This window comes from Peromyscus californicus, unplaced genomic scaffold (genome assembly GCF_007827085.1).
Source record: "Peromyscus californicus insignis strain IS unplaced genomic scaffold, ASM782708v3 Scaffold_3__1_contigs__length_106647218, whole genome shotgun sequence".
Taxonomy (NCBI): Eukaryota; Metazoa; Chordata; class Mammalia; order Rodentia; family Cricetidae; genus Peromyscus; species Peromyscus californicus.
In genome coordinates this window covers 80,434,988-80,458,442 of record NW_026294551.1, presented here as the reverse complement: position 1 = coordinate 80,458,442, position 23,455 = coordinate 80,434,988, and the positions used below count along the sequence as shown (strand labels likewise).

General features: G+C 36.6%; 1 protein-coding gene across 3 annotated transcripts in view; it reads left to right on the top strand.

Annotated features, from left to right (window-relative positions):
- Positions 1-23,455, top strand: part of Gabrb2 (gamma-aminobutyric acid type A receptor subunit beta2) — a 218,304-nt gene that overhangs the window by 94,851 nt on the left and 99,998 nt on the right. For all 3 annotated transcript variants that reach the window (XM_052758473.1, XM_052758475.1, XM_052758474.1), the window contains exon 6: positions 20,367-20,449. In XM_052758473.1, the coding sequence (XP_052614433.1) occupies positions 20,367-20,449 (83 nt within the window). The remainder of the gene's footprint in view (positions 1-20,366; positions 20,450-23,455) is intronic.

The following is a 23,455-nucleotide window of genomic DNA, read 5'->3' as shown; positions in this document are numbered from 1 at the left end:
GGCAAGTATCTCTGTTGTAGGATAACAGTCTTTTGCATATATGCCCAAGAGTGATGTAGTTAAATCATGTGATAAATATATCTCCAGCTTTTTGAAGAAACATCTATGTTGATTTTCATAGTGGTTGTGGCAGTTTGCATTCTTATCAGCATTAAATAAACATACCCATTTCCCCACACCCAAGCCAGAATCTGCTGTCGTTAGTTTCTTTGATGTTGGCCATTCTGACTTGGATAACATGAAACCTCAAAGTAGTGTTAATTTGCATTTCCCTGATGACTAATGTCGAACTTTTAAAAACTGTTTATTCCCCATTTCTGTTTCATCATACATACAATTGATATACATATATCAATTATCAATTATCAATGATAATCAAAGAATAAAAGCCATCAATTAGCAAGGGAGATGAAGGAATAGGAGAAGACATGGGAACATTTAGAGGGAGAAGAAGGAAGAGGGGATGAGGTAATTATATTTTAATTTAAAAATACATGAAAATAATTTTTCCCTTTTCATCTTTTCTTTCTTTTCTCTTCCCAACTTTCATCCCTTCTCTACCTTATTCTTTTCCTTTTTCATCCTCTTTCCTTCCTCCTTTTCCTTCTCTCTATGCTTATCTTGCTTTTTTCTTCCTCTTTTTGATAGTACTGTATTGTTTTCTAGTTGCCAGTATATATGTGAGCATCACAGGAAGTCAGAAAAGTAAAGAACTTAAATCTTTTAACTGCTGGAAGAAAATACACACTAAAAATTACACCTTCAGAAGTCTGTCATGAATGTTAGTCAGGATTTCCTTCTAGATTCTTATATGTGTTTCTTTTCATGGAAAACTTTGCTTATTTTTGTTACTCTGTAGTTTTCTTTCTCCAGTTGATATTATATGATAAGTAAGCCTGTTTTTTCTTTACTGCTGCACCATTTTTAAGAGCTCATGGTCTGCATTATTTATTGGTAGTGATATATTTTGCTAACCTTTTCCCTTGAGATGCTTATGTGGGGTTTGGCATTTTATTGTTTTATTACAGCCATTTGTATCTTCTGTGCTGATTTTCCATTTTTTTTCAGTGTAATCTCTGAATTTACTAGGTTCTCTAAAATCCATACATTTTCATAGGGCACCTGTCTAAGGTCTAGCATACTTGACACAGTCTCTAACAGTGAGCCAAATTTCCTACTCCATTGTTTTTAAGAAGAAAGAAAACTATCTTAGACTAAACACTAGGTATTATTCACTAACAGTGGATATAAATATTCCAAGGTTGTTAGGGGTGGGCTTGTGGATCACTGTATTTGTTAGTAAACCAACTTCTGACCTAATTGACCAACAGACATGGCTGTTGATTAACCCAGAGAAGCCATGTGGAGAGAGCTCTGTATGGCTCTGAATTTATTGACTTGATTACCTGGTACCTTAGTTTCCTTTCCCATTACTGTGATAAAACACTCTGATAGAAGAAACTTAAGGAGAAAAAGATTGATTTGGCTCATAAACCTAAGTCACAGTCCATCAATGTGGGAAAGAGGAGGCAACAGGACACTGAAGTAGCAAGTCATGTCTTATCCAGAGTCAGGATCAGAGAGCAATGCATTAATGCACACACAGTAATGCTCAACTCACTTTTTCCATTCTTACACAGTTCAGAATCCTCTTCTTGTTTTATGGTGACACCCACAGTTTACAGATCACATCTCCATATGTCCATAGGTCAACCTAGTTAAATAATTCCTCAATGAGCCACCCTTCACAAATGATTCTAGATCGTGTCTAGTTGATCATGGAAACTAACCAACACGGATGCTGGAGAGTTGGCTCAGCAGTTAAGATCTTGTTCCTCTTGTGGAGGACCTGGGTTTGACTCCCAGCACCCATATGGTAGCTCACAAATGTGTGTATGTGACAATCTCCAGGATTGTCAACCTCTTTTGAAATCTTTACTTACCAAGCATGTACCTGGTGCACATACATACATGTAGGCAAAACACTCATACATATAACTTAATAAAAATAAATTTAAAAAGATATTAAAAGAATGAATCACTGTAACTGGTTTCTAGTTCTCCCTATTGGGCCTCTTTTCACATCATCTGTATGGTTTCTCAGTTGTCTTTGGTTATGACTACCTCAGACACGTACTATCTGTCTGATATGGAAGTAGGCAACAGCACCTACTATGTAGTTAGCCTGGGATGCATGCATGTGTGCCCGTGTGTGTCTGCATGTTGGGGGCAATACTGGGGGTGAGCCCACTTAAGGGAAGACTTTGAGATAGTCAAACAAAGCAGAGGTTGGGGATAACAGAGGAGGGAGACTCCCATAGAGGAGAGAGTGTGCATGCCAAATGAAGACTAAGTAGTTAGCAGAATGACTTTACAGTGGCTGAGCTCCAGACTAGTAGAGTGAGCTATGAGAAACAGCGCAGGTTAGAGCAAGAAGACGAGTTTGTTCTGGACAATATTTAAGTGCTTGAAATTAATCTTTAGAGCAAGGGAAACCATGACGAACTTTAATCAGAGAAATACATGATCAAATTTTCATTTACCATTTCTTTATGACTCAGAAAACATTTACAACCTTGGAGTTCTTAGGCTGTAAATACAAATAGTATTTATCTTTGCCTTGACATTTTCTGAAGCGTTCGTCCCAAACTGTCAGTTGATAAATGAAAATATTTTAAGTATTTGATGGTGTAATGTTAATTTTTTTCAGTTCATTAGCTGAATTTTAACCCTGGGAGTCACTAGAGGAATATCCACGTGTGCTTCTTGCCTTAATTCATAAGAAATTTCTTAATATTTAGAAAGTTTTCTGTGAGGCTTTCATAAATATTTATAATGTTAGTGCAGAGCAAGGGGTGCGGGGAGGATGGCTAGCACTATGGACATTTGAAAGTCAGATAGAAACCTTCTGGTTACACACACACACACACACACACACACACACACACACACACACACATACACACGAGAGCTTAGTTGAAGGTACCCTACACAGGGGTATTGATTTTCCTAGAGGCCATAGCTTTCCAAACTAAAAATTCAGTGTGGGGTGTGAAAACTCAGTGTGGTGTGTGTGAGATACCTGCCTTTGAGATATTGTTCATAGTTATCCTGGAGACCCCCAAAACAATATGGAATATTATTATTACTCTTGGTTGTCCATCAGATCTTGGTATTTAGAACACTTATCGTGAACTGAATGCAAGTGTCTGGATTCAGGTTACCCCCAAATACCATGTCCCAGTGAAGTTACATAAACTTCTACAGTCACAGAATAAAAGAAAGTCATAAATTAAGGCATTTTTCAAATACACTAATAAGTGCATCTGGTAGGGGGTACCACAAAGAAAGGGTAAGTCTGCTAACAGTTTTGATGTTATTTGATGAAAGTCTTCACTATTGTGCTGGTGGAAGCTAGTTATCTGGTCAATTAGTGAATTCTAATGATTTTAACTGTTAGTTTAAAGGATGTTAAGTTAGATACAGAAGTGAGAAAGAATTTCTGTTCAGGGGACTAAAGATGAAAATACTTGCCTCTTTTTCTATAATATTCTAACAATCAACATCATGAAATTCTGGTCAGTTAATTAGTCTTTAGAATTTTTGGGCATGCTTTTTTCCTTAGGATTTCAGTTCAGAGACGGGTTAGTTAGCTGAGATAGTCTAGTAAACATTGTATGATAGTAACTTACTCATTTTGCCTTTAGATTGACTCGGCATATATATTAAGGAACTGCAATTTTTCCCATGAAATACAACTGTTTTATTAAAAACTTGAAAAATTTACGTATGATACTTATGTGTAAGCATATACAAATACAAGTAATTGTGTAATATACATGCTTTTAAAATTGATATTCGCTTGGATTCATCTTCCGGGGGGGTAGGCAGTTAATAGATAGTCAATAAATGGCCTTAGAAATACTTGAATAATGTGGAATGAATGCTTAATTGAAAAGTAATCAGAGATTGATAATAATGAGAAAATTATTATCAGAAATCTCATTGGTATCTATCAAAGAATTATTACAAATTGCAAACTAATTAGTAAAAGTGACTTTGCTATATCACCTTGAGTATTATGCTCTCATTTGTTAATGCATGTATTTGTGTTAGTTTTCTGTCATTTTGATAAAATATCTGAGGCAGTCAACTTAAAATGTAGTAATATTTATTGAGACTCATTGTGAACAGTCTCCATTTTGGCCCATGGAGTACAGCTCTGTCGTGTAAGAGGCCTACAATCTAGAAGCCTGAGATTTCCTGAAGACATTTCTATTTTCTTAAATTGTGCAATGTGCCAATAATTCATAGACCTATTCATTTAACTAAAATGGAAAAATGTAATATAAGTCATGTTAGTCTTATCCTAACTTACTTGTATGTTCTGTGAACCAAAAGAATTATTATGCCAACATATTCTAGTTTTAATTTCTTTTTAATTTTTTTAAAAAACAGGTTTTCTTTCTACAATTTTATATAGGTAAACGCAATACATAGTGAACACTTTCACCACCCGCCATACCATCCCTGTCCACCTTCCCCAACCCCCACAAATGTCTCCCTTATGTTCATTTCTGTTCATTTTATGTTGTGTTGTGTTTCCCTGCTTTCTACCATTGCCATTGGAGGGAACATGGGTTTAGAGCTATCCACTGGAGTCTGGAGAGCTCAGCAGTGTATACACAAGTAGAGAGAGTGATTCCCCTTCTCCAAGAATCTATGTATAAGCGGAAGTTCAGGGGTAATTGAGCCTCTCCTTCCTCCTTTTCTGATGTTGATAGGGCTGGTTTTGTGTAAGTAACTACAGTTATCATAAGTTGATGATTACAATGGTTTCATTGAGTCTAGAGAATTTCATTTTTCAGTTCTTTGCCCTATTTTCCAGCTCTTATGCATTTCCTAACCCTTCTTCCTCAGTGGAATTTGGGCCTTGTAGGGAGTATATAAATGAGCTGTTTCAAAATCATTGCTTAGTCTCTGCATCTTGGGTGGCCATGAGTCTCTGAATTCACTACTACATGCTTTGGAAACTGTTACTATTTTTATTTTTTTACATTTCATTTACTCCACTGCTTACTTTAGGGATGTAATAAAGTGCAATTAAAAATTTGAGGACATTAATTAGTAAAATTAAGGTTGTTCTGAAAACTCACAGATGTCCTGGCTCTTGCTTCGCACTGCCACACACTGTCCAGGATTAACTCTTCACCTCGAAAGAGATTTAAATTGGTCTTCAGTCACCTCCAACTGACTGCCAGTTAGGGTTAATCACTTTGACTTCCAGAGGCTTGTTTTCTCAATTATAAACTTTCAGATTATATCAAAGGCTTACTTAACATCAGCCCTAAGAACCAACCTAATTTATAAAAGTTATTTTTCTAGCCAACGTAACACCTTTAAATATTATAATATGTTCTTCTATTTTCTAAAAAAATATTCTTAGTTATTTCATATATATATATAGATATATCTCATGTTTAGATCATATCTATCCCACCATTATCCCACAACTCCTCCCAGGTACCCCAACATCTTCCCAAGTTCATGTCTTTATTTTTTTTTTGTTATTTAGAATCCACTGAGTCCAAATAGTGCTAACCATATGCATAAGAGTGTAGAGAATCATAACCTGTAGCATGGCCAACCTACAATGGGCTACATCACTGAAGAAAACTAATTTCCCCTCCCCCAACATCTATCAACAAACAAGCACTCTTCAGCTAGCTACTCAGGGTGGGGAGGGAGGGCTTTTCTTTTTCATTCTGAAGTGTTGAGATTGGCTTGATCTTACACTGGCCTTTTGCAAGCAACCACAGCTGCTGTGAGATTGTGAGAGCCATAGCCTGTTCATGTTCAGAAGACATCAAGTTGCAGTCATCTTCCTCACCTCTGGCTCTTACAATCATTTCATCAACTTTTTCACATTGTTGCCTGAGCCATGGTGGAAGATATATGAAACAGATGTCCTGTTTAGGGCTGAGTACTGCACACACACATATTCCCTGACATTTGGTGAGTTGTGAACCTCTGTATTAATGACTAGTCACTGCATAAGTAAGCTTCTGTGATGAGGGGTGAAAGCTGCACCAATCTATGGATAGTATTTAGAAGGCAGCTTGATACTAGGACCCTTTATCAAAATAATAGTAATAGGATCTATGACTTCACCACTAAGGATTCTTGGCCAGGCATGGGTTTCTTTCCTCCTATACCATAATATAGGTCTTAAGGCAAATTGAAAAACTATTGGTTTTCCCCATAAAGTTCATATTTTTAAATTATTTCTAGGAAGAAAAAATACAAATACCAGGAACATTGTGTTCTGTGTCCTGTGTAGAAATATTTCAAATGCTGTGGTCTTAGTATCATATATCACTGTTTTCTTCTATCAACATCAGAATAGCAACATCTCATGTTGCTTGGTGTTTCTCTCAGGGATGTTAAGCATTAGGTAATTATTAGTCTTCCTTATTTGTCTCAGGTAAAGTCATCTGATCTACAGAGAAAACAAATGTGAAATCAGTTGTGCCACAGTGATACAATGTATCTAATTACTTGCACATAATTAATCCAGAAACAATTGTTCATTAGCAGCATTGTAGTGTTCTACTAGAATTGTCATAACTAATCAGAAACTCCAACAAGATCATTGAAATACACATGAAATACTGAATCCAGTTCTTACAGAATGTCCCTAAGCTATTATTGTCAGAAACATCTTTCTTTAGCCCTTGCTGTCATTGAGCATGTGTTAAAATACTTTAATATTTAGGAGCCATATTAAACCTGCAGATAAGCAGTTGCATTGACCAATCTCAGTAGTATTGCCCACTTTCTTCAGCTGAAATTCAGTTAAGACCAAATTAGCCAATATATGCCACCGCTTCAAATAATTTACACATTTGCCTCAGTTGCTAGAAATTAACATGTAGAGAGGCTGTCTACATGAACCAGAAAATATAGTTCATCCTTGTACACCATGAGTTGCTCCCCATCCCATCATCTTGACAAATGAGCCTGTTCTTTACACATCATCTCCAGGAAAAGAAGCCTGCTCATCCACCCTGGAGAGCCATCTCATCATTTACAGCTCTACTATCAGCAGAGTCATCTTTCTCTTTAACCTAAATCCTTAGTGTCCTTCATGGTAAAATTTATGAGCAAACTTCTATGTTTGGTCCACAGTGGATCATATGAACAACTAATCATTGCTCCACTGAGCCCTCCACATGAATGGCGGTTGGTATCATTCATCAGTCTTCCCTGTCACCAGTTAGAACCACAGAGCTTCTCCTGCCCCAGCAGGAATCCACAGTGTGTCAGGATGTAACATCCAGTGACGCTTCACAAAATCATGAAATCATCTATCTTTTCTTCTCTTTTGAAAGAAAGGAAAGAAAACAGACAGCAAACACAGAGACAGGGTGGAGAGTGAGGAAGGATTAATCAGGACAATTGTTCTTTAACATTGCAGTCTTCCCTTTTCCTTCAACCTTCTTCCCATCTCACAATGGGGTAAAACAGAACTGACTTTTTAAAATCGTATCCCATAACTTTTCTCTTCTGATACCATCTGTTTTTAATTCTCTCTTCTTCTGGGAATAAAATATGGAATTTTCCCCACTATGTCTTTTTCATAATGTTTTAAAATATCTTAGTGACTTTACCGTATATTTTAATTTTGCAACATATATATGTTAATCAACATAATTTTTGTCCTTTTTTACTTGGGAAGGTTATTTTCTCAGATTGTAATATAATTACATCATTTTTCTCTTCCCTTTCTTCTCTTCAAATCCTACAATATACCCCTACTTGTTCTCTTTCAAATTTATGGCCTCTTTTTTCATTAATTGTTGTTACAGATAGATAGATAGATAGATAGATAGATAGATAGATAGATAGATAGATAGATAGATAGATAGATAGATAGATATTCCTAAGTACTACCTGCTCAGTATGTATAATGTTGCCTATATGTATGTTTGCAGGACTGATCATTTGTTATTGGATAACCAATGGGTGTGATCTTTTCTGGGGAAGACTTTTTATCCCATTCCCAGTATTTCTTAGTTGACTGTAGTTTTTGTAGGCTTGAGACCTCATGGGCTTCCCTGGTCTATTTTGACATGTCTATTGTTGTTCTTGTTCAGCTCATGTTTAGACAGTCGTAGTGAGGCTTTAAGGTTGTGGTTTCTCACATTACTAGGAAACACAGTTTCACAGCAAACTCCTTTATCTTCTGGTTCCTACAGTCTCACTCTGTGGCCCAGGATGGACTGTGACTAAGTACTATGTAGCACAAGCTAGCTTCAAACTCATGGTAATCATCCTGCCTCAGCCATCCATGTGCCTGACTTTTTTTTAAACCTCTATTTGTAAACCTTTTATGTTTCTTTGAAATCCTTCCTAACATTGAGTCCCACTTCTCTTTTTGGCATGCTTCATTTTATTTTGCCTTAATTAACTGTTTATTGTAAATTAAATGTTTATTGCAAATTGAGTCATCATTTGAACACATGGCAACTTTTCCCTTCTTTTTCACTTGTTTTTAAACACCCTCATATTAGACATTTTTTTTTTTTTGAGAAACTATCAGCACTGGATTTCTTCCATAATGAAACTTAGCACATGCTGTTGTTTTTCTTGATCAGAAGCTGTAAGGGGCTTTCTTAATTCCAGTTGCTTAGATGCACATACCTCCCCACTTCTCAGTTCAAAACCTTTCTAAGTAGCTAAAACTTTTGAAGAAATTGTTTCTGCACATCAGAAGCAAGCATCCTTACTGCTTTGTGGAGTGGTTCTCACCCACAGGATGATGAAGTATTCGGGGTGGCAGGACCATTTTTCATAGGAGTAGAGTTTCTTCTTAGACTGTTCAAGGTCACACAGCAAGAGGCAAAATCATGATAGAAGCCAAGTTCCAAAGCTTCTAAAGTTCCATTTTCTGTTGTCTGCTTCTGTGTCGGTGTATATGAGAACGTTACACTAGTGTCTCAAACACCAGTCTCCACATTACCAAGAGTGATGATGCAAGGGAGAATATTTTTTCCATGCTTCTTTGTACTCGTTTCCGATCACTTCCTTTATACAAAATGTTCTTTAAAAATTACAAAAAAAAAAAATCTCTTGCCCTAATATGTGAAATTTGCTTAGCAGGAACTTGTGTATCCCAGGCTGGCCTTGAATTTCCTACTTTGCCAAGGATGACTTCGCACTTGGGATCCTCCTGTCTCTACCTGCTGAGTGCTAAGATTACAGGAGGGCACCCAATACCTTGTGTATACAGTTCTGGGGTGGAACCTAGGGCTTTGTGTATGCTGAGAAAGCATTTTAAGAAATGAAACTACACTCTCCACTCTATCCTTACATTATTTATATACAAAGTATATATTATATCTCTATTAGCAATGATGAGAATCTCAATTTATCTATGCCTTCACTACTTCTTACCTTGGAAAGAAATGACAGTTTGTCAAGAAAATAATGGCACCACATTTTTTTCCATGAGAAAAAAAAAAACATAGTCTGTGTTCTAAGCGTAGATAGTGAATCAATACAAAATTTTGATGGGCTCAAGAGGTAAGAATAAAATTTGAAAGCATGAATCAAATACAGTGAAATTTTCACTCATTTGGCAACAGATAAAAATATTTTATACATAATGGCAGAATAAGAAATGAACATGCAAGTGAGTGATAGCTCCCATGAGAATAAATCTCATAAACTGTCGAGAATCTCTATGATAAAAATAAAATAAGAACACTTCCTAGACCAAAAGTTGCAAAGTACATGAATAAATAATTTACAATTAAAGGAATTCAAACTGATATTAAATATAAAAATTTTTTCTGATAACCACAGCTTTCTGAAGACAAAATTGTTTCCTTTCAGAGAGTTTGAGTTCCAAGTACCTGGAGATTCATTAAAACAATAATTATAGAGATCTCAGAGAGGACTCAGTCATCAAAATGGCATTTGCGTTGTTATCACTTAAACCCCTTATCTGCTTTAAGAACCTATAAATACATGATGGTTTTCCCATAAACATTTTAATAATGTGCAGTCTATTGAAGCACCTACATACATCACAGTTTTGATCTCCAACCCATGGAATATGGTAAGTGTTCCATGCATAAGCAAATGTCATCATTTGAAGAACAAAAGCTAGTCAAATAGATCAGTTCAGAGTCAGGAACAGTGTTGTCCGAGCCCCAAACAGACAGAGGAAATTGACTTTATTATGTTTATCAAAAAGAAAAATGATGCCTATTCACTCTAGAAACAAGAAAATTGCCAAACATAAGAAAATAACAATCAACTACATCTTTACTTTTTCTTTTATTTGATTTCTTGATATAAGGTTTCATGTAGCCCAGGGAGGTCTGGAACTCACTATGTATCGGAAAATGGTTCTCACTTCTGATCTTCCTCCTTCCACCTCTCCACCATTGTGAGAACAATAGGTGTGCACCACGAAGCATAGTGTTATACAATGACGAAGACAGAGCTCACAGATTTGTACACCCTAAGCAAATATTCTGTCCATTGTGGTGATATTGTGTCCCCCGATATATTATGCACTTTAATAAACTTATCTGGGGTCAGAGAACAGAACAGCCACTAGATAGACTTAGAGGCCAGAAAATGGTGGCACATACACCTTTAGTCCTAGCATTCTGGAGGCAGAGATCCATCCAGATCTCTGTAAGTTCAAAGCTACACTGGAAACAGTCAGGTATGGTGATACATGCCTTTAATCCCAGGAAGTGATGGCAGGAAGCAGAAAGGTATATAAGGCTTGAGGACCAGGAACTAGAGTCTGGTTAAGCTTTTAGGCTTTTAGCAGCAGTTCAGCTGAGCTTCATTCCAGATGAAGACTCAGAGGCTTCCAGTATGAGGAAACAGGATCAGCTAAGAAGTTGGTGAGGTGAGGTTAGCTGTGGCCTGTTCTGTCTCTCTGATCTTTCAGAATTTACCCCAATAGCTGGCACTGATTTTGTTTTTATCAATAAGACCTTTTAAGATTCATGCTACAGTCCATTAAGCAACACTCCAGCCCTCTTTTAGGAGCGTCTTAACTACTTCAGTACATACTGACATAACTTTTTAGATGCATGAAACTAATATTGCCCACATTACTTTTCTAATTGCTGTCTATTCTATTCTCTTACCAGGAAAACTTTCTTGAGTTTTCTGTTCTCCAGTGTTTTGCCATATCATATGTCTAGATCCAAATTCATCTCAATAACCTTATTTAAGTACACGAGCCTTTCTGTTGGGCCAAATCACAAATTTTCTTCAACATCTCTGTATATCAGTGTGCTTTCACACTGACTCACCAGTGGAATTTTAGGAGCAAAGGTTAGTACACTCAATAGGTTTTCTTGCTGTTGTCAAACAGTCCTTCAGAAATGTCATCATACTAGTTTGTAGTCCAACCCACAACCTACAGAGAAGAGTCTATTTCTATGCAGCATCTGAAGTACTGGGTATCATTCCTTCAGGTTTTGTTCTGATTACATAAGCAATAATCATGAAGGCTTAACTTGTACTTATAATACACATGTGTGGTTTCTACCAGCATTAAGCAGCAGCCCCCAACACATCTTTATACCTATTTTATGTAAAACATGTCACTCTGAAATAGTGAGATGTACCTTGTGAATGAAATTCTTTGGCTGTCGAGGTCAGGTGGCAGAGAGCCCTGAGATGGTGTCACGTGCAGATTTTGTTGGAATCAGAAATGATTCACCAGTATATTGTATATGATAGCTCATCCATCACAGATGTAGATGCAGTGCATGGAAACTGTGTATGATGATATGTTAATAATGAGATCACTTAGAATCTTCAACCTTATGAATTCAGCAAGCTAGCTAAACAAAGTTGGAGAGAGTGAGAGAAGGAGAAAAATTAGCCAAACATGCTTTCCTCTGTACGGCCATGCTTGCTTGGCGTCGTCTATGGGTGCATAGTAGGCTGTGAAAGGCTGGTTAAGGGCCACTTCAGTCTGACTAAAGAAAACCTTGCAGTTTTCCTGGGAGAGTAGCCATGCTGGGATTGCTGCCATTGGCATAGAATACAATTTGAAGTCTTCCTTTGTCCAAACCCTCATCTAGCTTCCCTGTATAGTTGATGATCACAAATAAATACCTCTCAGGGTCAGCTTCTAGAGAACCCAACCTTAATTAGACAATGCCAAAATGTGCTAAGGAGAAAGCAAAACTCACTGCGAATTAACACACAGCATCCTAGCAGTGGTAGATATTATTATGATAATAAGCATGAGAGGTGAGCAGCGGGCAGGAAGGAGGACCGTTTTAGCTGGGCAGTGGGAAAAGGCATCTTACACGGGCTATGATGAAAAGACAGTGGAATGACAGGGAGGAGGTGTCTCATTGAAGGAGGGAAGGGAATAGTCATTATCTTATCTCCAAATTCTCAAGGCGGAGAACTCCAGAAAGAAATTGTTCGAATTTTTGACAGCATAACTGTTAGCGCCTCTGATTTTAAATACATTTCTATAATGTATTCTATCAGTCAAGAATCCAACAGGAAACAGATGGCACGCCGAAAATGGGATCATTTGAGGAGGCAATAAAAGGGCTATTTACAAAGAGACAAAAAACCCCCCTCCCTAACAAGGTAGGATCAGCAGGTTGCCATCAGTTCCCTAGGAGTCACTTTTCAAAGGAGAAGGAGGACTGGATGGGCCATAGGTCCTGCTGAAAATGAGCCTAACTTCCCCCTGATCTCAGTTTCATGTCCTGCCTTCCATTCCCTATGCCAGACAGCCAAGCTCAGAATAGGTTGGGAAGTCCAAACAGACTGATTTTCAAGAAGACAAAATTTGGGGATTAAGGTGAGGGGGTGCAATCAGAGAAGCAAAGAAAGGCTCCCACATGTGTAGTCTGCATTTTAAGATATACTTGGGAGGGACCAGAAAGATGTGAAGAGACCCAGCTGAAGTTGTAGTTTGGTCTGTCACAGGCAAGTCCTCACACATCTGTGAGCTATTAAAAACATTAAATGAGCTAGCTGTGGTGGCCCAAAGCCTTTAGCCTTTAATTCTTGCACTCCAGAAGTAGAGACTGCCCTCTGTGACTTTGTGGACAGCCTGGTCTACATAGCAATTTCTAGACTAGCTAGGATTACATAGGAAGACACTGTCTCTAAAAAAATATGAATGAATGAATGAAAGAAAGAAATATGGGGATGAAACTAATTGTACTAAAATGGTAGGTTTCTGATGCATTACACAGGAAAAAAAGATTAGTCGATTATTTTAATAGATATAATGTCAAAAGTACCCAGTATAGTGAACATTATTTTAAATTGTGAATAAAGTGCAATTTTAAAAATACTTCAGAGTTCCCATCCTTATTGTATATCTCCCCAGTTTCTAAAGCTATCATAGTTCCCTTTGATCTCTTTCTGTGATATAAAGTCAGATTTTAGTTAGTCAGTGATCCCAAATATGGGATGATTACTTTTCCTTATGCCTTTTAATTCTCTTGATGAAAATTTTAGGGGGAAAAAGATGCCTCTGAGATAAGCATAGAATTTGTAAGAGAGACCACCAAGAACCTAATACAGGAAAGATGGGGGGAAACAGAGACAGCAAACAGAAGGCAAATAACAACTTATGTTGAGACATTTATATTAATGTTTGTTATGAACGGTGGTTTACGTGCTCACAAAATGAGATCTCTCTGCAGACTTCTGGTTGCATTGCAGAAGCAGGCTATTTCGGGAAATGTCTTTCATAATAGTGTCTGTGTCTGTGGCTGAGACCTGGGTAGCCCTTTAATGGTCACAGTATCTTTGCAGAGCATAAGATTCCAGAAAATGAAAGAGTCACAGAAGGCCAAACATCTGCAGAAGAGTACAAATAGCTCTAATCTGAAATGCATGATTTATCAAATGGGAACATGATTGCCAGCAATCTTACTTTTTTTGGGTGATTGCGAAGTTGAGCGTAGTAGTGCATGTGACTCTATATGAGGACTTCTAAAGAGCTTTTAAAAACAATTATGCAAGAATCTTGGAGATTTTAATGTAAGCACAAGGCCACTCAAGAGGCTAGAAAGGCACACAAAAAAATGGGGAGGGGCTGAGGAGGCACTTCAATCAAGGGGGAGAGAGTATTAGCTGGGACTCCTTAAGGAGAGGCTTGTATTTACTTGTCTGCGGTGGGCTGATCTACATAATTGAGTAAAACAGAATAAACATCTGTGAAATACAGCATTTGCATGTGTGGGTAAAACAAAATTACACCATCTCCAAGGTCACATCATGAATGTGTGAATACAAGATCACAGAACTCGTAAGCTCATTCTGGGTGTATGCAGAGGAACCAACACCACACTGTCAAGGTCATCTATCGAATTAGTTATGTCACCATTCTTAAATACGAGGAATATAGACTCAAATGTCCCACATAAAAATTCCTGCTCTGCCACTTACAGTGTAACTCAAAAAATACTCCACTGTCTTGTGTCTGTGTATGAGAATAATAATTAGTCTTAGATGAGATGCAATGTTTCCATAGTACTAATAGCATCTATAACTTATCAGTAACTGATCAATTAATATATGTGGTGTTTGACATTAGAATTCTACTTAAGAAATCACCCACCTTCTTTATCTATATTCTTTCTCCCTAACAAAATGTGAGAGCCTATTGCATATGAATTATGTAAAAGATTAATTTTGTTTTTCAATGAAAGTAGCCATAAGATACAGAATGATGTCAAATATGGTAGTACAGTAACAAAGTAGTTTTTAAAGATCTTTTAAGGAAAGAGAACCAAGTGAGTTTTTTGGAACATTTTATAATTTGAGTTAATATCTAATGTCTAAATTTAGAATTTCCCCATGTTGAAATTTTCTTTGTTTGAAAACCTCAAAATTCACACTGATACATGTTTGGGATAACTGATCTCGTTAAAGATTTTATTTTCAATTTAACTGTGTGTGTGTGTGTGTGTGTGTGTGTGTGTGTGTGTGTGTGTGTGTGTGTGTATGGGTTTGTGCCCATGAGTACAATGCCTACAGAGGTCAGAGGAAGGTACTGGAACCCCTGGAGCTATAGCTACAAGCAGTTGTCAGCTGCTAGATATGCCTGCTAGGAACTGAACTCAGGTCCCCTGCAAGAACAGCGTGCATTCTTAACTTCTGAGCCATCTCTCCATTTCCCTATTTTAAAATTCTTCTTTTTCCTCTGCTTATTTGGCCTGCTGATGCTAGGAAGTCTTCTTTTTCCCTTGCAGTTATAATTGGTTGTGGGTTTTGAGTAAATGTATTTGTTGAGCAAATAAACCCACAGTGTTCATAGAATACTGTATAAAATGTAGTTCAGGATAAGACACTTTATATTTTTAACCATACAATGGTATGAATAAAAACAATTTTTGTTGGGGAATAAATAAGTATAACATTAAAGAAATCAAAGTCATTAAAAAAATCACTTCATTCATATTCTGACAATTTCTGTTTGAAATCCCACCCAGACTCTCACAGGCTATATATATGTGACCATGTTTTCAATTCCCATATTTCGTAAAGAATCTACTGGAAGGCTTAAGATGTGTCACATTGATTGTGATTCCAAGTTTTTCATCTTGCATAAGGAAAAGGGGCATCCATTTCTACTTAGTAACCATCTTTAGCTATATCCATACTTTGAATGATACATGTGCATTCTGAAATTATAAAAATATCAACTAGAGCTTTGATACAAAGGTTTTATTAGGTTGGAATAGCTTGTATTTCTTGATGTATAAATGCCTTTAGTGAATCCTTAGGATATGCTAGATATTTGGTTTTCTTGCTCTATGTTAACATTTTATAGTACAAGGAATTATGGGAAGATAGTTGCTGATGAATAGTGAAAATTTTATCAGAGATCTCTTGGTCCAAATAAAATACAGGCATTTCCAAGGAAAACATTTGTTCTTCAAAAGAGTTCAACTCTCTAGAAGTTGTTTACAATTAGACCATTGACGGCTTTCTACAAGTAAGTAAGGTACATTCTGGAGGTGGACTGTTTGCTTTGATTGAAAACTCAGGCTGTTTCCATTTTGTTAAGTCTTAAAACTTAACTAATCTGCCTAATATTATTTGTATGTATATATTTCAGGGCTGACCATTTGATATTAGATAATGAAATGATGTGCTGTTTTTTGAGGAAGACTATTTCTTTTGCTCTCAGAATTCCTTTATTGTTGATAGGCCTTTTTCTAGGGTTCAGGTGTCATGGGCTTTTCAAAGTCCATTTTGACATGTCTATTAGTGGAGTCTTTGTTTAGCTCAGGATTAGATAATGATGTTGATGAGAATTTATGGATGTAGCTTCTGATGTTACTAGGAGATACAATCTCACAGAAAATTCCTTGATCTTCTGGATCATGCAATCTTTAACCAGGATATTTTTTATAACAGGTTGTAAGTCTCTCTTCAAAGACACCTAGTAGTACTGTTGAGTGATTTAAGATTTGTTAATGTTGGTGAGGATATTTATTAGGACTGAGATTATGTCTGTTGCACTTACCGCTGTAGAATCTCAGCTGGATTATGAATAAAAAAATAGATATTAGTGTCTGATGTTTTCTGAATGGGATTTATTGCACAGTAGTTCCTTCAGTAAAAAATGACCTTAATTCTCAAATTTATTTAAGAATTCTTAGATGACTTATATTTGACCTATAACAAGCATCACTTCAAAATTCTTAATTTGTGGGTCAATGTTTACCTTGGAGTGGCTTTCTCTACTTTGTTTGGTCATTTATTAATATGTAAATCTTGAGTTAGTGACATGTGTCAGGCACATGTGTTTGAAATACAAATAAGATTAAACATGTGAATCATAAACACCTTGAGCTCTTGGGACAGATCCAGGTTTATGATATATAAGTGTATATAGTAGCAATATTCCATATCTTTGTGGTGCTACTATCATATTCATATATATAGCTCTGCCTTGCTGGTAATGGAGACATGAGGTATTATACATTTCTTCATTTTGAGCAAAAATTCCTGCTTTGTGGTGAAATGAGTTGTTTTGGCATCTATTCATTGGCAGAGTAATAACAAATGTTGCAGCAAACCTTATAAATTATGTTTAACTTCCTTTTATCATCCTACAGCCAATTTGGTTGACAAGTCTTTCCATTTGGTAGAGGATGCCAGTGACTTGTCTGAGGCCACTAGTCCTTGATGACATGATCAAAATTTAAAATGGATAGCTTTGGTCCCAGAATTTTGACTTAACTCCAATAGAAGATGAAAATATTTTGAAAGCACTAAATAGATCTCTGAGTTATAATGTTTAAAAAATAGTAAAATAAAACAAGTAAGTAATAAAAAGGTATAAATAATATGAATATTGTAAGAAAAACACCTTCTACTTTTGGTTATTGTTGTTTAGACAATGTCTGGCCTCAACTCAGCACTTTTTTTTTTCTTTTGGTTTTTCGAGACAGGGTTTCTCTGTGTAGCTTTGCGCCTTTCCTGGAACTCACTTGGTAGCCCAGGCTGGCCTCGAACTCACAGCGATCCGCCTGGCTCTGCCTCCCGAGTGCTGGGATTAAAGGCGTGCGCCACCACCGCCCAGCTCAACTCAGCACTTTTGATCTTAAACTTCTGATTCTTTTCTTCAAGCCATAACTCCTGCTTTTTATGGCACTGGGAATTGAACCTAGGACTCCATGCGTGCTAGGTAAACACTCTACTAACAGGTTACAGCTACAGCCATACCTCTTTCTACTTTATTTTTAAAACATGAGAAAACTCATTCCTCCTGTGACAGCCTTAGTAGCTTTGTTTTTCTTGTTGGATATAGCATAGTTCATGGGTGTTAATTGCCATGAATATGTATCAGCGGAGTTGTGAACCACAACCTACAGCATCAATTACAGACTTCACCTTAGTTACATACCTGGATTTCTGTACTTGTTTCTCTTATTTTTGAAGTTGTAATTTTGCCTCTGTAACATTCGTGTCTTTTGAATTAGATTTATCAAAGGAAGTAATAATCCCTCCCTAGTTTCTGAGAAAAGGAATCTATTCAACCGTTTTACAACACAGCATTGGGGTATGGTATGCCCATCATTTCCTAAATTTCATTTCCTGTCATAATTTTTGGTTATTGGCAATTCACAGTGTATTAATCTATAAATTCACACAAAAATTATAAATGAAAATAGTGGGTCAAGAAAAAAATCTATTCAAGTATCATGTAGCCAGACTAGATTAAAATTTAAATGTGAATATTAATTTTAATATAATTCCTAGAACTTAAATATAGCATAAATCTCATTGAAAGCTGAAACAGCCGAATTGATAAGATAACCTTAGTACAATTTATGTCCTATAATTTAAATTAATTAAATTCCATTTATTGTAAAAACCATAAAAGGAACATCTCTAACCTAAGACACAATACCATTTTAAGTTAAAAAAAGAAGTAATGTAATAAAATAATCTTCCAAATGCAAAGACCAATAATGAGCAAATCCAACTGTTTGCTTCATTGTAAATTAATGTGTTTTCTCATTCAACTGATATTTATTGAGTGCCTTTGCAGTGAGTTGAGCAGAGTCTATGCCCATAAGGAGCTTAAATTTTATTGAAAGAAAAAGACTGTTCTGAGAAAACAATTAGCAAGCCAATTCCAGATTGTGGTAATTGCTTGAAGTTAGTGAACAGAAATCTAAAAAGGAGCATGAGTTAAGGCAATCACCCTGGGTAAGCTGTTCAAGCTCCCAGGACCATGGTTTTGAGTGACAGATGGGGAAAGATGTGAAGACTGGGGTGGGACATGGAGCAGTGCATGTTGTAAGCATGTTGTAAGAGAACAGAGGTGATGGCTGACAGACATTGCAAGAAGACACAGTAGGACATGATGATGGGAAGGAAGAAGAGGAACAGAATGTGTGGGGCACAGTAGGAAAAGTGTGAGCTTTGGATTCCCATGGAAGAGCCACTAAATTTTTAAAACAGAGGCATGACGAAATCTACTTTATGTTTTATGTGTATGATGGAAGCATGGAGACGGATGGAAAGGTTTTGAGGTCCAGCTCCTGCATTGACCTGTAGATGAAACATTGAAGACAGACTCATAGGAGACAGTGGGGTGACAGAGAATTGGAGAAGAGTGACCAACAGGACACTAAATAAAGGAAGAAATCAACAAGAAATCTGCTCTGGGGATCATTTGTGTCATAAAAAACAATAAAACTAAAATTAAGAAACATAATTATGAATAACAAATTACATCTTCCTGGTCTACACTGTGGGTTAATTCTCAGATTAACCTGAGTGTGTTCCCTGAGTCAGGCTACGTGGATGACTGGTTTAGCGCCACACAATATGATTTAAGTTTAAAAAGTTTAGTCTAGGCTCTGTCTTCCAGGACAGCATTTCATCTCATTTTTCCATTCCTAGGAGAGGTCAGAGCTCCTTACAATAGAGCAAACCTAGGTTGGTCAAATCCAGTATTAATTTCTATTCTTAGTTTCCCTCAGCAAATACTCATATTTAAAGAGCCTACTACATGTTGAGTGCTCGGTTAGCTTCTGTGCATAAAACTGGAGTTCATACTGGAGTCTAGGGCTTTATGTTCTTTCATGATATTGTGTTGAAACATTGTAAATCATTTAGAACTATAATCTTTGTGGCTCCTGGTAGGTCATCAATACAAATATCAATGTAAAACAATGACCAAGAAATTAAACGCCAAAGGAGCATATTGGTTCCTCAGAAATGTGAGATCAAAGAAGACACTCTTTCTAAGCAGCCAAGAGAATATCAGATTACTTAGGACTGAATAATCAGGCCTAGGAGAAGGCTGATGTGTGTTGTATATTAATGATGATGCTTATAAAGTACAATGTGATTTAGGAAAGCATGAAAAATGATAGATCCATACTAAGATTGGCAGAAGATTCTATTTTAGAGTCTTTAGGAAGGATGGAATAAAACAAATGTGAGACTCAGTGAAATGTTTTTTGTTTTTGTTTTTGTTTTTTGGGTTTTTTTTGTCATTATCGTTAGTCACCTTAGATACAGCTAGAACCACTTCACCCCCAAGGCATTCTGGAGATGTGTGAGAATTGCCTTAGAAACACATGTAGATGTTTTGGGTTCAATCGGATACTTACTTACATCATCCAGTCTCTTCGGTAGCAGGCAGAAGATCTGTAAAGGAAAATAGTCTTCAAAAGATGCATCACTCCCTTTTGTGGAAGCTTAGGCTAGGAATCAGTCTCCGAGAGTGCTAATTTTTGTTTTACTTTGCCTTTGCCTTTTCTGCTCTTGGCTTTAAGCACTGACAACACATATTGGCGTTTCTCTTTTAGAATCACAACTACAGCTGCCTGCATGATGGACCTGAGGCGGTATCCACTGGATGAACAAAACTGCACCTTGGAGATTGAAAGCTGTAAGTCTCTGAGGATCCAGCTCGGCTGGACTCCTGCTTGGAGGGTCACCTTAGACACAGACCCTCTGTGTCTAAATCAGTGGTCTTGCCAAGTTGCTAGAGGCGTACTTGAAATTTGATCCGGGCAGACCACTGACACCCTCTCCCCTCCATAATGCTGCCGATTTCTTACATCTATCTCTAAATCCTATGGAACGTATTTAGGAAAAAGTATGATTTGTCATTAAAAAGAGAGATAGAGACACTAATACCCTGGAAGGATATCACAAGATGTTCAGGAATTTAAAGTATGAAAAAAAAATTGGCACAAAGAGTTAAGACAAGCTTGAGAAAACATGTGAAGGTGACAATATGTCATAAAATATCCCGATTGTACTTGAAACATAAATATTATCTCTTACAGTTATTAAGTGAATGTGGAGTGTGGCCATGAAGACTGATTGCATTCTGAAGATTGAACTGTGGATTTTGTTTGTTTGTTTTTGCTTTGAATCCTTATTTTCAGTGTTGGAAGCTTATCATCTTGCGGAAGGTCAAAGGTCATAGTGTGGGCAAGACTGGTTTGTGTGCCTGTGCATGTGTGCTCCTGTGTGTGCCTGTGTGTGTCTGTGCTTGTGCGTCAGCGTGGCTGTGCCTCTGTGTATGCATGTGTTTATTTTATTTATGATGCTGACTTGCTTTGTAATGTGTTTGCTTTTCTGCACCATGGATTTCACGATGATAAGTCAGTCATCTGCCCCCTTGGGTGGGCTAAAATGTTGATTCTGTTATCTTTCTGCAATCCAGACATCACAAAGAGCTAGTTTAAGGGAAAAGAAGTTTTCATCTATTTTTCTCCACCAATGCTTTGGAACAGTTTTGTAGTTTATCCCAGTCCATAGTTCGAAGCAGACAATTTTAATGCAGTGTACAGCAAGTGGCGGGACTGTGAGGATATTTTCTGCCTTTGAGAAAAATGTTAGCTATTACAAGCAGCATGATTCCAAATCACTGCTCTGAGTAGACACAGTGCATTTATGAAACTTTGTGCATATTTTTACTCATTTATAAAAGACAGCTTCTAGGCATAATTAAATTTACACATACTTGTAAAGAAACTAATTGCATGCTTATATTCTAACTCATCATTATTTCCAAATTTGTTCTTTGCATTAAAATACTAGTTAATGAAATTGGCCTATAGGATTTCAATGATTAATTTTATATGAATATCTTTGGGATAGCATTGCATGTTACATGTGTTTAACTTATGGTATAATATTTCTCAAAGACCAAATTCTTAGGCAGTTTCAGAAGCTCAGTGGGAGGATTTCTTGGAAAAAAATGCTTCTGGGTACCACTTATTTTTTTATTATGATTGTATTTTTGGAGGTAAAATTTTACTGGGCTCATAAAGAATTGTAGTTATGCACAGATGGAATACTTTTACTGATCTACTTCATTCAAGTTTTCTATACTCCTTTAAAAAAAAACCTGGTTTCTTTTATCTTAAATAAGGAATTCCAACTACAGTGATACAGGCAGCACTCAGGGGTTATATTACAACTTGAAAATGGCTATTTTTAAATTAACATTACATATCATTTCAATTTCCATTCTTCATTTCTATTTCTAGTTGCCTTGTGAAATGAAGTAGCTAGCAATATTTATGTCTTTATAACCAGGGCAACAGACCCAAAGAGGTAAAAATGATATTTCTCCAGTATCATTTAGCCCCCCTAAGAGGCAGAATAACTTGGATGATGTGATCATTGATCATTGGTGTGTCTTAGTAAAAACACTGATACTGGATGGACTAGATTAAGTCATCTCTTTTCTCAGTGTCCCAGTCAACAGGTAATTGGTGCTTACAGATGTATCCAGATAGTTAATCATCATTGTAGAAAATGAAATATTTTGCTGTATTGACAATACATGTGATATGTAGGCCTTTGTTATACTTTACTGAATGTATTCAAGTTCTATCCCTTAAACAAGAAGTTTCTATATGATTCCTGACATCTAGGTGATATCCCCCTTAGGCAATTGTTTCCTTTGGTAGCCCAGGGAATCATTAGACTCTTCTCTTTCCTCTCTTTTCCTCCCTCCATTCCTGTTTCCTTCTCTCTCTTCCTTGTCTTTCTTTCTCTCCTCTTCTCATTTCTTTTCCTAGTTCTTAACTTGCAATGGCCCCAGCATTATTGTTAAATCATTATTATTAACATGTTAACAGTAAGTATATTGGCTCATGTTCAATAAGGATGGTGTAACCTATGTCTAGGAAGCTTGGAGTAAGGAGCATGAGAAATGAATTCACTGTTAATTCATTCAATAATTACTGTCTTTATTAACCATTCATTGGACACTAATTACTTACTAGGCATTATAATAAGCTTAGAGATACAATGGAAAGAAAAAATAATACAATGTTCTTATAAATTAAATAATATTGGCAGGATAAATTATTTAATACTTTAAGTTAAAGAAAGATTATTTACAACAAGCCTTGAAATTCATCTTGAGAAGTCTAGATGGTCAGTATGGACTACCTTAGTCAGGACTACTATAAGGTCAACATCACCTCATAATAATGTCAGCCATTCTTGAACAGAGGAGGTAGTGAGCAGATAGGTCTCTGGGCTAAACTGATACAGTGAAGGGGTTTATGTTAGAATACAGTTAGTTAATATAGCTTCTTCAGTGAAATAAGCAAGTATCAGTGGCTGTTCTTCAAACTATTGTTTTATAGTCACACACTATTATTAGGTTTAGAGACAGTTAGGTGAATAAGGTAACATTTCTGTGCCATGCTTGAACTAGTGACTTTTTTAGGCAACAGCTCTGATCCTGATATCACTATTGATATTATCAAATTACTCTGAGAACATTGGACCCAATTAAGCACACAACACTCTAAGAGATAGGTCTGGCAATCAGAACAACTGAAGCCAGACAAATAATACGTAAAACAGACAGCTTGAAGAGCCAGTAGAAGAAACTAGAATTGGAGCTGTGTAGACTCATTTA